General features: G+C 39.6%; 1 protein-coding gene across 1 annotated transcript in view; it reads left to right on the top strand.

Annotated features, from left to right (window-relative positions):
- KLHL29 (kelch like family member 29) overlaps positions 1 to 15,802 on the top strand; it is a 510,263-nt gene that overhangs the window by 324,356 nt on the left and 170,105 nt on the right. Inside the window, exons 5-6 of the mRNA XM_067544703.1 lie at positions 4,296 to 4,437; positions 5,188 to 5,730. Of these exons, the coding sequence (XP_067400804.1) occupies positions 4,296 to 4,437; positions 5,188 to 5,730 (685 nt within the window). The remainder of the gene's footprint in view (positions 1 to 4,295; positions 4,438 to 5,187; positions 5,731 to 15,802) is intronic.

Below are 15,802 nucleotides of genomic sequence, written 5' to 3'. Positions count from 1 at the left end.
GAAAAATCAAACTTGTTTCAGTTACTCTTGATTAAGAGGAAGGCCTTTTAAAAAAAGAAAGGAGTAAGAAAGAGGAAAATGAAAGGAACCAAACACAGCTCAGTCGAGTGATAGAATGTTTCAGCCAATTGTTAGTAGGTCACTAGTTGATATAACCACAAACTAGCCAGTCTGTTGTGCAAAGCAATTTCAGGTTGCAATACTTTATTTACATTTGATGTATCTACTGCACTGACCTTTCTATAATGAATGTCACTGCGATATCTGAACGCCTATGATAGATAATACTTTGAATTTTTATAGAGCTAGTCACCTGAGAATCTCAAAGTGCTTCACAAACATGAAAGTATTTAAATTTACAACACCAATGGTCAGGAAATGAGAAATAGAGCAGTGTAGTGACTTGGTCAAGACTATGCAGAAAGTCTGTAGTAAAGCGAGGAATAGAACACAGGTCTCTTGACTTCCAGTCGTGTGCTTTAAACACAGATCAGCTTTCCTTCCTGTTGCCTGACTGTTACATTCAGTCAACTTGCAAGGTGTAGGATGCAGTTATATATAGTAGTTCATGCTTGCTAGCTTATTTAATGAGTTTAGCTCTAAGCTAAACAAGACATGCTTATTCACACTTCTACTTTAGAGTGCTTGTGCATGGCACCACTCACATCACCAGCCCTGGTGAGAATAGCCCTCCAGGGGCAAGGGAAACAGGGAGCGAATTGCTGGGAAGCTGTGAGTATAGGATAATGGCATTGAATGCTGGCACCGTTTTTCACGAGTGGTGGTGATTTTAGCTGCTATCTCACTCCTGGGAGTAACAAAGGCACAGACAGCACAGCTGCTGCTGGCATCCCGAAGCCACCCTGGCCCAAATGCTGTTCACCTCGCTATTGCAATGGTGCCTGACGAAGTTACAGCAGACCCCAGTGGGAAATAAGGCCGCTATGCCTAGAAACCTTTGGGACAGAATTGCAAAGTACCTCCATCAAAGTTTCATCGAGATCTCTCAGGAGGATTCCAGGGACATACCAGTGTACATAAACAAACTGTTCCTCATGGCTCCCATGCCTCACTCTACAGAGGAATGAAAAGCAGATAACAATGCTACCTCTCTCTGTTGTACTGCTACCTCTTCTAGTATGAGTAAATTAATGAGAAGTTAGTAGCTGTGTCCTGCTAAGTTGGGGGCACCATCAGTACATCATTGTAATATGTACAATATACATTTACATATTTACACGAACTTCCTTCCCCTGCATAGGGCTTGCCCATGCTTGAATGCTGGGGCTGATTGGAGTGTGCTGGAATCTTAAACAGATCCTGGTTCGCGGCATAGTTGGACCTTCCCCCATCTTCCTCTTCCTCCTCCTCCTCATCCCTTGCCTGTGTCTTGGGTTCCTTGGAGGTATCCATGGTGGTCCACAGGGTTGTGGTGGGGTCTCCTCCAAATATGGCATACAGCTCTTCGTAAAAGCAGCAGGTCTGCAGCTCAGCACCAGGTTGACTGTTGGCCTCCCTGGCCTTCTGGTATGTCGGCTGCAGTTCTTCAGCTTCAGAGGGAAGCTGCTGGTCTCTGTGACCCCTGAGCAGTGGAGTTCACAACTGTGACAAAAATGGGCAGTGTTGGGCATTGTAGGACAGCTGCTAGAGGACGGTTAGGGTCGACATTAGTAACACAGTGTCCACATTTTCATTGCGTCGACTTCAGCACACTGACCATGGCTCAACACTGTTCAGGGAGGTGGTGTTGTGTTGCCATAATGGGACACTTACATCAGTGGGAGACATATTTAAGTATAGACACATGCACAACAAGATTGATGCAGGGCGGCTTACGTCAACCTAATTGTAGTGCAGACCAGTCCCAAGTACCTTTTTAAACAAAACTTTAAACAAAACAAAGCAAAAAAAGTGAAAAAGCTCCCACCTAGATTGTGTGTAATTTACCTGTAATTAAGATCACAGAGTGAATGATACATACAAAAGGACACTGAAAATATGCTGATTATTGATTGAGTATTCTCTGTGGTCTATTGTGTGTTTCAGCCATTTCTGAAATGCATGTTATTGATGAGATGAGCTGTAGTAGACCTTCTAGAGACCTCCTTGTCTTTTCGTGTAAATAGGCATTTGGCAGAGTTTTAAAATGGATACCTGATAGAATTTTGTTTAATGCGTTTTACTTTTTTCATGTGTTCCTTGTTTAATTCAAACAAGCACCTGACATGAAAGCTAAAGATAAAAGTGTGACATAGTACAATTAGTTTCTGTGAAGTCTGCAAAACACTAATGGAACACATCTCTTCCCTTTGCGCAACTAGCATAATGCAGGCCATTTTAAGGTAATTTATGTTATACATGAGAAGCCTGAATTAGTACTTTTGTGCACCTGCACACACACAACCAAGGTCCTTGTGTCTGATAATATTGGAAATAATTAAGCTTTCCAAATATGCAAAGCAGTAATTTCTGCAATCAAGTCAGAGACATGTAACACTTGTAATGTAACCTTTGTATAGTAAGAAAAATAACCTGGAATTTAGAGCAGAGTCCAGAAATACAGTAAATAGCAGGAAGTTGTACATATAAGCTGCTTTCAGCTTTCTCCATCCAGTATTGTCTAAATTGTGCCTCATTAATGTGTGTTGTAATTTCATACTAACTAATTGGTAGCTGTTTCTGGCTAAATAAATACAAGCTTAAGTTTGAAATCAATGTGCTGGACTTGTGCATTTAAATCCACTGAACCATTAAGAAATAGGATTTGTGAATTTGCTTTGTGAAAATGTGCTCTTGAAAAACTTCTAATGTATTGCTGAAGCAGAATAGATTTGTTATTGGTAGCAAACCAGCAGGGCTCTTCCCATTGTGGTCACACTTTATTGTTTGCTTTGGCCTAAGTAAGTGTCTTTCCTACAATTCGTATTTATAATTAGAAATAGGCTTTAGCTATGGAGTTTGGATCCAGAAATGCAAACTTCCCTACATTTCACGGTGTGTTTGGATTTAGTGCTGTGGTTTGAGCTGCTGGAGGCTTGAGACAACCATAAGCTGTGAAGTTTGAGGCTGAATTTTCCCACAATTTAGAAAGGGATTGGACCTAATGCTCTATTTTCAACCCACTTCTGGATATACTACGTGGGTTCTGCTACAGTCATGGCATATATGTGGTCCTCTATCCTTCAGGATGCAGATACAATTTCATCTGTCTGGAGAAACGGATGTATTTTGAGGGACTGGAGATGGGGGAGTTGAATGGTTTGATAGAGGGGATTTGAGGTCCTGATGAAGGCAAAGGGGTTTGCAGTGCTGACAGAACTTGCAACTGGGACAGTCACTCCAAGAACATCTATAGAGCCAGCTTTTTGTCCCTTAATTTTTGGGCCAAATTACTCCCTGAACATGGGGCAGAAAGTGGTCATCCTGGTAGACGGGACTTGCGTGCTTTAGGGCTTTAAATATTGTTTCCTTAATGTTCATTCACTGACTAATAGGCAGCTTGTTTCATTTGTTTTATGATTGCTAATATCAATAAACACTTTTAATCCCCCAGCGTGAAGTAGGCTGCAGTTCTCGAAAAACTGAATCTAGCATCTTTTCAGCAGGAGCATGAGTTGTTTGGGAGGAACCAGTGAAACTGAATGGGTGCCTAGCTTAACATATAACCCTGTGTGATTGTTGATATAATTATCATTCTGATTATGGCCCCCTCCATGACTAGTGAGCCCGGCTTCTTTCACTACTTTACAGTTATGTTAACTCTGAAGAACTGCCAGCATAGCCACTTTATCAGCAGACAACAGTTACACTGTGCTTTTTTAAATTATTATTAATGTTCAGTTTTAGGGGTTGCCAGACACTAAATACTAAGTCTTCTCTTTGCAGTTCTATGGTAATTTGTCCTACAGTTGTAAATATGTAGCTCTTTTTTAAATCCCACTTCCTGCTAAACAAAAACTCACCTTTTTTTATATGAGACTGAGCAAACAGAAAATTGTCCCATTTTTATATAAATTGTGGTTATCTCAACAGATATTATCAAAGTTTAAAAAAAAAAGTGGAGCAATTTATTTCTGAAAATGCTGGTTCTCTTAAATTTTCCCAGAAATATTTTTTTCAAATGTTGTTTGTATTACAGTACAGACATTTCGCGCAAGTCTGGGTAAAAATGATATTTAAAGATTTTAAGATATATTCTTGGACTACAACAACAAAAGCTGATAGCTGTCAGGTACAATTATTATTCCATCTATTCTTAACATTTTTATTCCATATATTCTCTCTCTTTCTGGTAGACGCCTTGCATTTCCAAGACTGAAAATCAGCCTCAAGGACTTGCAACTAGTGTTAGGTGGGGACAGACACCCATCAATCAGTCTACACCCTGGGACACAGATGAACCACCATCTAAACAGATGAGGGAGAATGAAAACCCAGGTATGTTTTCAATCTTATTTGTAATTCTACAAGGGAAAATAGTTCAAAGCGAATTCAATACACTATCTCCAATTACCTCTCTAAATTAGACTTTATTGTAAGCCTTTTTTTTATACTGCAGCTGGATTTTTCTCTTTCATTGTAAAGACCCCCTCAAGTTTCTTGTACACCAGGGCTAATATAAATGTATTAAGATGCCTGCAAGTTCATTAAAGTATTTTTCCCCTTCTCTGTTTTTGCCAGAGTAAAAGTCACTGTGTAGTACTTTAAGATCCCTTTTATGTCCAGAACTACCTGAAACAATTTCCAGCTTCCAGACACATCTCGTGCATTGTGCAGCTATGCCAGATGCCTAATTACAGCCTCTTTGTAGAGGCTGGAGCACCATTATTACACACGCAGAGTGTTTGTCAGGGACCCATGAAAGCACGGTGGGGAGAGAGGTTAATTTTCTTGGAAGCATGTACTTAAGCTGCATAAAGCACAAAATACATAAAATTGTAAACATGCTGCATGTTACCTGATCAGTATTTTACAATTGTACTCACATCACTGTAGCAATTTTAGGCACTTATCAGTCTGGAACAGTTCCAGATTCTGCACCACTTAATACACTGTAAAGAAAAAGACACCTTAGGTGCTACTAAAAGGTTCCTTTATGGGCAGCATTTATATAAAGAGAAAGTTTGTGTGGGTTTTTTTGCCAAAATTGTTCTTATTGCTACCTTTCCTTTTTCCTCTCTGTCCCAGGTACAGCACCATGGGTTACAACAGTTGCAGCCGGTAGCCAGCCAACTCTTATAACTCATTCATATGGAATGACTCAGCCTCCAACCTTCAGCCCAGCAGTGAACGTCCAGGCCCCTGTCATTGGAGTTACACCCTCACTCCCTCCTCATGTTACCCCTCAGCTTCCATTAATGCCAGCTCATTACCAGCTTCAACAGCAGCCTTCACAGCCTCTGAGTAACATGGTTGTGAACCTGCAAAGCCAGCCTTTGTACACTAACAGCCAGCCAATCACCATGTCTTCTATGACTGGGGTTGGTCAGGTGACTCACACAGGCCACACTGCAGTAGGGAATGGTCATATGACTTGCCCTATTCTGCCTCCACCACCACCTGCTCTGCCTTCAGCTGCCCTACCCAATAGTGTTCCAGCTACCAATGGGCAGGCTACTCCTCAGCTTCCGCCCAACCAGACGGGCAATCAGGACACCACAAATGGGGTACAAATGCTACGGACTATTGGCGTGGGAAAGTACGAGTTCACAGACCCTTGGCATCCAAAAGGTAAGTCAGACTGGACCTCTTAATGTTGTTTTTGGTACATGGTGCCACAGTACATGGGCTCTCAGGAATGAATTAGTTCACAGTATTCAAGTTGTGCCAAAAAAGCTGTAAAAGAGGCACAGCCTCGCCAATAAAAACATCTTTACTGTTGATGTGCTTGTGCCAGCACTCCAGCATCAGTTTCCTGTCTTGTGCTCCGCAGTAGCTTTTATGAATTAAAGATGACAAAACCAATTCTTAAGAGGGGGAGAAAGAAAAGCTTGGACTTTTTTAGTATTGAATGACACCTTTTAGGGTCCATCAAAGAATCTGATATTCCACATCTCAAAGCACGAGATAGCTGTTGTTCTGTGCCGTACAGCTTCTACGATTACTTTTGAGATGTAATATATTTATTTATAAGTCAGACTACTTTCTTTGGCTTGACTTGAGCCGAGTCACAAGAGTATAAACTTGGTTTTAACTGTTTCCGCCCTGTGCATCTCAAAGGGAACCTAACAAGTTAAAGTTGCATTATTGACTAGAACCAAAGAAAGCCAAGAAATTAAATGTTAAAGGTGAAGGTCTATGCACTATCCACTTCATTGGGTTCAAGTGTTACAATAATCTATGAACAGTGGATTCTCAAAGGTTGATCCTTCCTGAAGAGCAGCTTCTAAATGTGCCACAATGCGCAAGCACAATGGAACGTTATGTTCAGAGTTTCTGTCTGATACCAGACACTTGAATGTTGTTTTAATCTAGGCTGTGTGTGGTGATCGTTTTATTTAACTTTTTGGGTTTTGCCCAGCTTTTAAAAATTTCACACAATGTAGTTTAAGAAAACACAAACACATATCTGTGAGCAAAATCTATTAAATTGATGCAAAAGACCACAAAGAATCCATTAGCTCAGTGTTGTTATTTTTATATTTGTATTTAGTCAAGACCCATGTGTAAATGAGGTACTCACTATGAGTTATTAAGGTCTATTGTGTAGGTCTGTATTAAGGCCAAGGGATCTTTATTAAAAAATGGTTAAACCAATAATCTTGCTGCTTATTATATAAATTATATTTTGGCATGTGCAAACCCTTACCAACATCTCTTGAAAAGCCAGTACTGCACATGCTCAGCAGGCATTTTCCAAAGCAAAATATTTTGACTACTTTGTAGTTTTTCAGTCCAAACTACCAAATACAAGTAGAACTCATTGCAGGCTGTTGGCCTTCCTTATTTTTCTCTCCTGTAAAATCTAAATGGGCTTTGAGTGATATAAATACAGACAAGCAGTTGAAAATTGGTAAACTGCTGTTTTAAGTGTTGTCAATTTTTCCCTTTAAAAAGAATGCATGTAGTCCTTGTTTTCCCAGTTAGTTTTACATGTTATAAACCATTGGAAAAAAGGGATGTATAGACAAAATCTGATAGATTCTTAGCAGTGGTGGTTCTATTAGATCCCTCTCTACTTTGCTGAATACCATTCCTTTTCCAGAGCAATGTCTCTCAACTTTAAGGTCAGCTACCCCGGTTTACCAGCCAAAGGGGGTGACTACATTACAGCTGCTACAGCAGCACAGCTATGTCGCTGCAGCTGTGCCACTGTTGCACTGTAGTGCAGGTGCCTCCTACATTGACGGAAAGGATTTTTCCATTGATATAGTTAATCCATTTCTCTGAAAGGCTATAGCTAGAAGAATTCTTCCATTGACCTAGCTGTATCTACACTGGGGGTTAGGTTGACCCAAATTTTTTCAAAGTCCTGAGAGACATAACTAGGTTGAGTTAAGATTTAAGTGTAGACCAGGCCTCAGGCTCTGATCCAGCAAAGTACATAAGCATGTGCTTAGTTGTAAGTACTTGTGCCTAGTTGTAAGTACTGCTTACCTGCCTAAAGTTAGGCATATGCCAATAGCTTCAGGGGTGTTCCAGATGCCACCTACCACTCCCTGTACAGTTGTGGGGATTTAACTTGCAGTATAACCCTGGCTGCTTCAAATCATAGTCTAACCTTATGGCGGAAAATGCGTTATCATCCAAGCTTTTAATATTGGTTTTCAAGCTCTTGACTATCAGTGATTGCTCCAAACCCTAGGCTTGCAATTGTAAAAGTAGTCTAAGCTCTGTTGTGTGTTAGAATATAGACATATGAATTGGGAACCTTTGTTCCTAGGGCATGGTCAGAAGCAGAATATGGAGAAAAAAAACACTAATTGTAACCAGTGACAACTGCTAACAGATTAGCATGCTATTTTTCATAAATTGCTGGCTAGACAGCTGTTTTCCCAGGAATTAGATTTAACTAGCTTCTCTATTTAGGGTCATCAGCAGCTGATTAATTCCCTTTCTTTTAATGGTAAAGAGAGACAATGAAGCATGCATATACAAATGCCTCAAAAGCGGAGCTTGTTTTACAAAAAAAGAAAAAAGTCTTTCTTCCTCCACTTCTAATCTTAAAAGCCTTTACTTATAAAACAATCATTCTGCTTGGAAAATCTAATGTCAAACAAGCATGTTCATTATTTACTTTTTTAGAGGAAAAGGGGGGGGAGGGGACACAAGGAGGGAAAGAAGAAGAAAACTAAGTTTTGAAACCAGACCTTAAAAGCTTGCTGTAAGAGAATAGGATTCTTATTGTAAACCATGTGGGTTTGGATGTGGGTCATTTTTTTAAAGAAATTGTTTTAATTTCTCCCCTACGTGATTTAGGTCTCTGCAGCCCAATTGATTTCACACTCTTACATGATAGACAGCTTGCTCTCAGAGAAGGAATGGAAATAGTGTGATGATATCAAGCTGTTGAAACATTTAAAGTCAGAACTGGTTCTTTGCCAGTTTTTTTTAAAAGATTTTCTCTCTTTTTGGGGGGAACCTTGGTCAGCAGTTTAATAAGCTCTGCTGCAGACGGCCTTAGGATCTATCTTATTACATTCCTGAGATTTTCTGTTTTATTGTTTGACTTGACAGTCCAGTCTTGCACAGGTCTGAGTAATTACAGAACAATCCCTAAGTGAAAGAACAGGTCTTGCCAGTCAGAATAAGGGGGGTACTGATGTTTTTAGACTTCATTAATTAACTGATCTGAAATGTCACATTTTGTTTCCTATAATTATGTTTCATTTGGCTGAGTTGTATTCCTGTAGGGGCCAAATTAGAATGCGTTCACTCAAAACTGTGTTTCTTAATTGGCTACTTTTATTTAAAACTAAGCAAATAAATTACAAAAAGTTAAAGACACTATTGATATGCTGTTTCATTTGCAATAGGTCAAAGTCATCTTCTATAATATATGATTGAAGAAGTCAAATCATTTATGTGGTTTCTTGAATATTAACAAGAATTGTTACATATAGCAGATTTTCTTTCTATTTATGGTGTAAAGGACCAATCCTGTGATATTTACTCATGCAAGTAATTTTAATTTTACTATGATGTCTTGCATAAATAAAGATTTACTCATAGGAGTTAGGGTTGCAAGATTGACCTCTAAATCTTTCTTTCTAGCTAGGTTGTGGGAGGAGATCTTGTGAGGGTTTTTTTGTTGTTTGTGTTTGTAACATATTAAATATGATTTTTTTATATTTAGCTTCATTAATCAAATGGATTTCATATTTACAAATCAGCTAAATTATGGGGAAAGTAAATAGTATTTTAAAAAATGATTATTGCTTTTATGCACCGAGATGTGACTGGTTTAGACAGTAACTGCCTTTGGGTTGGATTTACAGTAAACATTTCTAGCTGTCATCCAAAGCCATGTCATCTTAATACAGAAATGTCACACAAATATTTTCGTACAGAATTAGCGATTGCACTCCATCAGTTCTTCTGTTGTGGAAAGATAAGTCTCTTGGGAATTAAAAAGGGAAGTTTATTCAGGACTATGCACTCAGAATCTATTAAAGCTCACATAAACAAATGTGTACATGCCTGCTGTAGAATATGAGTGAGTCAAGAAGAATGTTCAAGTATGATTTTAGTATCTTCAGGCTAGATTGTAACTTTTCCAGCCCACCTGCCTGGAGGCATAAGGGAACGTAAATTGCATGTTTACTCCCCCATACAGGCTACCTGCATTGTGGATCCGAGCACAGTGTTGGAGAGCAACCTCTTCAGGGCTGCTTTTTCACATTCCACACCATTGAGCATGGAGTGAGGCTGAGCATAGCTGAGCCAACATCTGGGTGGGAGGAAGTAATATGCATCAGACAAAGGTCCAGATTACATCCCTTCTGGAGTAATGAGGGAACTGAGACTGAGTCCTCACAGGACAGCACAACTGCATGCTTCCCCTTATTGAGGGTCTGTGAAAAATCCAGTGTAGCCCTTTGTGAATACCCTGCCATTAAGTTAAAATTCCAAGACAAGCCCTCAGAAGTTCTCTCAATATGAAAAAGTGTATTTTTAAAGCAATTTGATATCACTTCATCAATGGAGGGTAACAAGGTTGTGTACTGCAGTGCCATTTATAATTAATCTGGAGAGGCTTTGGTTTTAATTTATGAATTTTGATGATAATATTGCTGTTTATTTTTCTTTTATATTTGATTGGTTTGCATTTTTAACTAGCAAGGGAAATAAATCAGATGCTAATTGTGTTTCAGAAAGTAATAACTGTAGAAGTCAGAACATAAAGAAATAAAATCTGAACATTTTGTACCTATAATACTAACTTCTCAACACTTCATTTTCAAGCATTCTCAAACATCATGAATTAAAACCAAATGAATACTGTTGCACCATCACTGACCTAATCTAAATGAGCATTTATAATCTTCATCCTTGACCTTGTTATACTGGAACTCTAACAACACTAATTTTTCTTCTTTGTAAATATTGACTTTGTACAACACAGCGTTTTGTTGATAATCTTCCATTTCTCTTTCTATGCAATAAATAACATTTACTAACTTAGGGTTTATTTTTAAAGGGGCTTCAACTTGACCTGCAGTTCTGTGACTGTAACTAATTCTGGACAGAAAATTGTATGGGAAAATTGACTGCAGGTGTAAAAGCTAGCTTTTAGTCCTCTAACTACCTTAGAGAAAGGGTGATCCTGTGGTTAAGGCTCTGGACTGAGACACAGAAGATCTGGATTCAATTCTCGACTTTGCCACAGACTACCTGTGTGGCCTTGGACTAATCCCTAACTCTACATGTTACACTTCCCTATTTGTATAATTACGATGACAATATACCCTCTCTAATCTCCTTCATCTATCTTGTCTATTTAGACTGTAAACTCTTCAGGGTGGTAAGTGTCTTTTACTGTGTGTTTGTAAGTGCCAAAGACAATGATGTCTTGATCTTGTTAGGACAAAATGCAAATAAATAATAATCTTAAGGCCCAATGTGGTAACTAGATAGCAGCATGCTAGCACAGTTACCCACTGTTTTTAACTCACAAATAACTGCGTGCACAGTATCAGGCCCTTTAAAATATAATCTTTCCAAGATTAATTATAAGGATTTTAGGGAAGCCTTCGGCACTCAGACTCCGTAGTAATCAGCAGAATGAGCTTGCAATAGTAATTTTCACCGATTCATGCTCCAACAGGATTGTTTTCAAAGTTCACTACTGTATCTTAATGCCACTATGTGTCAATTCTTCACCTACAGAGAGTTGTGAGTGGAATGGTCAAAGAGAATTTGTAAGAGTCCTGCATCACTGATTTACTGAATGCACAGTATAAAGGATAGGTATTTGATCTGCGGTCAATTTTCTTTTTGGTTGACGAACTGGCAATTCAGTGTAAGTGCATGTCTCCACTTTTTAAGACCCTGTCCATGATAGTGATGGGGATATCTTTGAAAATACGATTAAAAAAACCCCCAACAACCTGAACAATTGAAACAATTTCTCCTTGCCCCGCTCCTTCAAACAATGGACGGGTAGGAAGGCTTCAAATGGGGTTTTGAACATAGATGGCAACTTAGTAGAGGTCTAACTTTGTCCAAGATGGTTTTAAAAACCACACTCCAGGCAAGGTTCCACAGAATGTGGTTTCTGAACAGTGCCATGCTAGTATCAGCCAACCATATTCAAAATAAATTTAGGGGGAGTCATGTCTGTTTATTATTTTCAAGCACTGCTTGCTCTGTAATTTGGTCTTGTCCACTCAGTATTGTAGCCACATGGAACAAGGTACAGAACTTTTTAGGGTCCTACTGATGTCGCCCTTTGGATTCATACCAGGTGAGCAACAAATTCCTAGGGACAGTTTGCAAAATTCTTGTGCAAGGATTTATAATCTCATGCCTCACCTACTGCATTTTCCTCCTCTTTGGCCTTCCTGACACACACTGACTTCACCCTCTCAAACCCATCTAAAACTCTGCTCCAAAGTTCATTTGGACCATCTTAAAATCTCTTCATTGGCTCCCTTCATTGGGCAGGTACCCTCACACATCAAATTCAGACTCTTTGCTCTTCCCTTCAAAGCTCTTAAGTTTACTTTCTAATTTCTCTGATCTTAACTCCCTTTGCTCCTCCTCTGGCCTGTCTTCTTTGTTAAGATCATGCCACTTATATGGCTGCTCCTTTTGTGTCATTCTCAGGTGTCCACCTGTCTACCTGCTTTCATGCTATTCCATATGCTTAGAACAGCCTTCCTTGTGTTTTCTTTTATCAATGACTCAGACACAGTAACAAAGTAAACCACAGATTTCTTCCCTGAACTTGGCTATCCCTACGGTTTCTCTCAGGATTTCCTCCCTTGCCACAAGACCCTTTTCCACTTCCTCATAACTTCTTCAATTTTCTGGTAGAGTTAACAAACTGTACCAAAATATAATGAGTCAGCAGAAGTTCAGCACCTTACCAGCTCAGTATTAACCTGTGCAGATGGCATCTCAAACAGGTGGCAGTTGTCAAATATATGGGTAGTGTTGGAGGACACTCAAAGGATGTAGACACTTGTATAACAGCAGCCACCGCCATGTTCTGAGCCCTTCAGTGGAGTTTGTCATGGAATCACAGGGTCTGCTCTATGCCTCTGTCTGTAACTTGTGTCCTGGGAGTGGTCCCTTTAGTGTGTCAGGCCCCAAGGACCCATACAGTTCCACAGGAGCAGGCTCGTGGCCTCTAAGACTCTGAAATTGAGCCTTTGGCACCAGCGATCCCTGTTTCTCTCCATGGCTCCCTATAGGACATCCAATCAAGCCAGACTCATGCAGGAGACTTGTACTGTGCCCCTTCAGGGCACAATGCTCTCAGCGAGTATTTACAGTGACACATTTTCAAAATATGGTCACCATTTATTAGACAGCTGGCACACACAATCTGAAAGTCCTTAGGTTAGTCCAGAGAGGTTAGGCCATAGTTAGAAGTTAGGCCATAGTCCGCCCTGGCCAAGCCAGTGCCATGATGAGCCAATCAAGCTGTGATGGACTCCTTCTGTGCCTTTCTCTCTCTTCCTCTTTCTTCTCCTCCATTTCCTTATCTGTCTTCCCAGGGTTTTCTGCAATTAGGTGCTGAGGGTACAGTCATGGGGGCATCCCTTTGTCTTGCTTGATGCACTGTTGATTTAGGGTCGGTTTCAGCCAGTTCTTTAATGACCCTATTTATTCCACCCAGACAGCCAGGCGGCATGCATAACTCATGTCTCTTGCACTGTTTTAGCAGGAGACAATTGTTTTTTTACAGTGCAAAGTACAGATGGAAACCGAGGCACGAATAGGATTCATAAAAATATTTCAGAAAATTCTCAGTTCGTCACAAAAACATCATGATATCAAGTTAACGGTGAAGCTGCAGATTTGGAACCACAGGTATTCCAGCCATATTATACAGCAGTGAAACTTGGGTGCTGAGGAGGCTGAAGAGTGGTGGATTGATGACTCTTGTTGTCTCCGTCAAATGCCAGGACAAGATCAGCAATGAAGATATTCATATATAAACCCAGCAACCTCCTCCATCAGCCCTGGTTTGGTTTCAGCGGCTTTCTTGGTACAGACATCTTATTAGGATGGAAGACCAGCAAATTACGAAGTGCATTTATGAAGGAATGCCACTTCACAGTTGGCAACCACATAGATGCTTACCTGGCACAGTTAGACCACCAATGATGGGCATGAACATCCAGCCAGAACATCTTAGCTAAAGATCAAGCCTGGTGGCGCTTGATCTGCAAGGAGGCTACATTCCTTTGGGATTTGCCTTGATTATGATGATACTAACACCTGCTAACAGGTAGAGTCAATGGAAGAGCCCGGCCCACTGTTCAGAGAGAGGACATATACATTCTGGTGATTTTGAAGTGGTCTATCTTAGAAGAAAACCAGAAGTCTCCACGCGTGAATTTATTGAAGTACACATTTTTTTGGCCTCCTTACAAATAATTGGGAATGTAGGAGGCCATTGGTCACTAATCTGAAATGAAGCAGTGGCTGAACTTTTTCCAGAAGAAGTGGGGAGGAACCATTTCCTTCTTTTTGTCATCCGGAACAAAAATAAGAAGCATTCTGTCCCATATTAGATTTTTTTTAAAAAGTCTCAGCAGGCTTGTGAAATAGAAACATTCAAAATAGAAACTCTGCTCACCCTGCTGTGCCTTGAGATTACAGATGATATGGTCCTCTATCCCACGGCGAGACTGGGCTTTGAACAGCAGATATATTTTAATAGTAATACTGTAGGACTTATATAGCATTTTATACCTTCAAAGCACTTGACAAACATTAATTTTAAAAAATTAACTGCTTAACTGGAAATAATTGATGTTCAGGTTTTGTAGACAAAAGGACACAAGGACTTTGGCTAAAGCAAAAAGCAAGAGTGACTATTGTAAAATTAGATTTGGAATAAAGACATACACAGCTGCTCGTTTGAAATGTTTTGTTGTGTCTTAGTGTGGAATGTTCTCATATGCGATAAAGTAATAACGGATTTCTATTTTGTGTGTTTAAAATCTATAAAAATACATTTTCTAAAGTAGGAAATTCTTTGGACAGCAATCATAGTGGTTCGTGTAAGAGAATTCTTACTAGCAATAGGTTTTCCTGATGCATTTCTGTACTTAGCCCACAAGGATGTGCTACTAAGTCCTCCATGTTGCAATATACGAGTTTAATGATCTGTGTAAACTTCTTGTAGTCAGTCTGTCTTCCATTATGGGTATATTCAAAACTTGTAGTTGTGCTAATTATACAGCTGAGGATGATAATATATCTATATACCCTCCACTCCCACCAACACCACTCGATCTTTATGTTTGTAATTTAGAGCAGTTGTTTTCCAAACTGGATGTTCTGGGAAAAGTGGAAAGAAAAGTAAATTCATCACAAGCAATGAAGTACGTGAGAGAGCAGGAATGATGCTTTTACATATATAAATCCCTGAGCCAGAGCTGCACAGAAAGCCTCTGCAATATTGCCGTCTGTCAAATGAGTTCAGAAGTCACAGCAGATGTCAAAAGCAATTAGCTTTTCTAGTAAGAACCTCACCTCTGTGGTGGAAAAAAATCCATGGAATGTTTTCAGAAGCAGGAGACTCAAGATTGTGCTTTGTCTGAGAATAGATGCATGCAATTACTTATACACAGACAGCCAGGATATTACAGGAGTCGTTTATCAGTTAAACACCAGTGAGGTTTCCTTCCACGGAAGCTTAACTGAGTTCCACAGCTCTTGATAGAAGCACCATGTAAGCCTTTATGTAATGCATCATTATTTTACCTTTTTGTGAAGACTGCCTTCTTGACACACCACATGCAGCAGTACAAACAAGCGAACTCAAGGCGTTATCAATCAAAGATCCTTTAATTCACTTTCACAGTGACGAAGTGGTACTGAGAATGCCTCAGTGGAATTTCACCAAAACCAGGAAATCATTTTTCCATTTCTTTTTCTGCCCAAACTCTTGGAAAAAGAAAGACTTGAACTGGATGTGAAGGGAACCCTTCGCTGTTATTTCAGTAAGACTTGGTATTCCTGAAAGTTAAACTTCTCTTTCTTTTCAGAGCCCCTGGGAAAGGATTGGCAACAAAGAAAATCTTTGTATAAAGTACAGTACTATAGTTATTATTTATGAAGTGAAAGACAGCTATATAAGTGGACAAAAATAATTTCTTACTATATTTACAATGCACAATAT

Source organism: Emydura macquarii, unplaced genomic scaffold (genome assembly GCF_026122565.2).
Source record: "Emydura macquarii macquarii isolate MOO-44397 ecotype Brisbane River unplaced genomic scaffold, CSIRO-AGI_Emac_v2 contig_1027, whole genome shotgun sequence".
NCBI classification, from domain to species: domain Eukaryota; kingdom Metazoa; phylum Chordata; order Testudines; family Chelidae; genus Emydura; species Emydura macquarii.
This window is presented reverse-complemented; position numbering and strand designations above follow the sequence as displayed.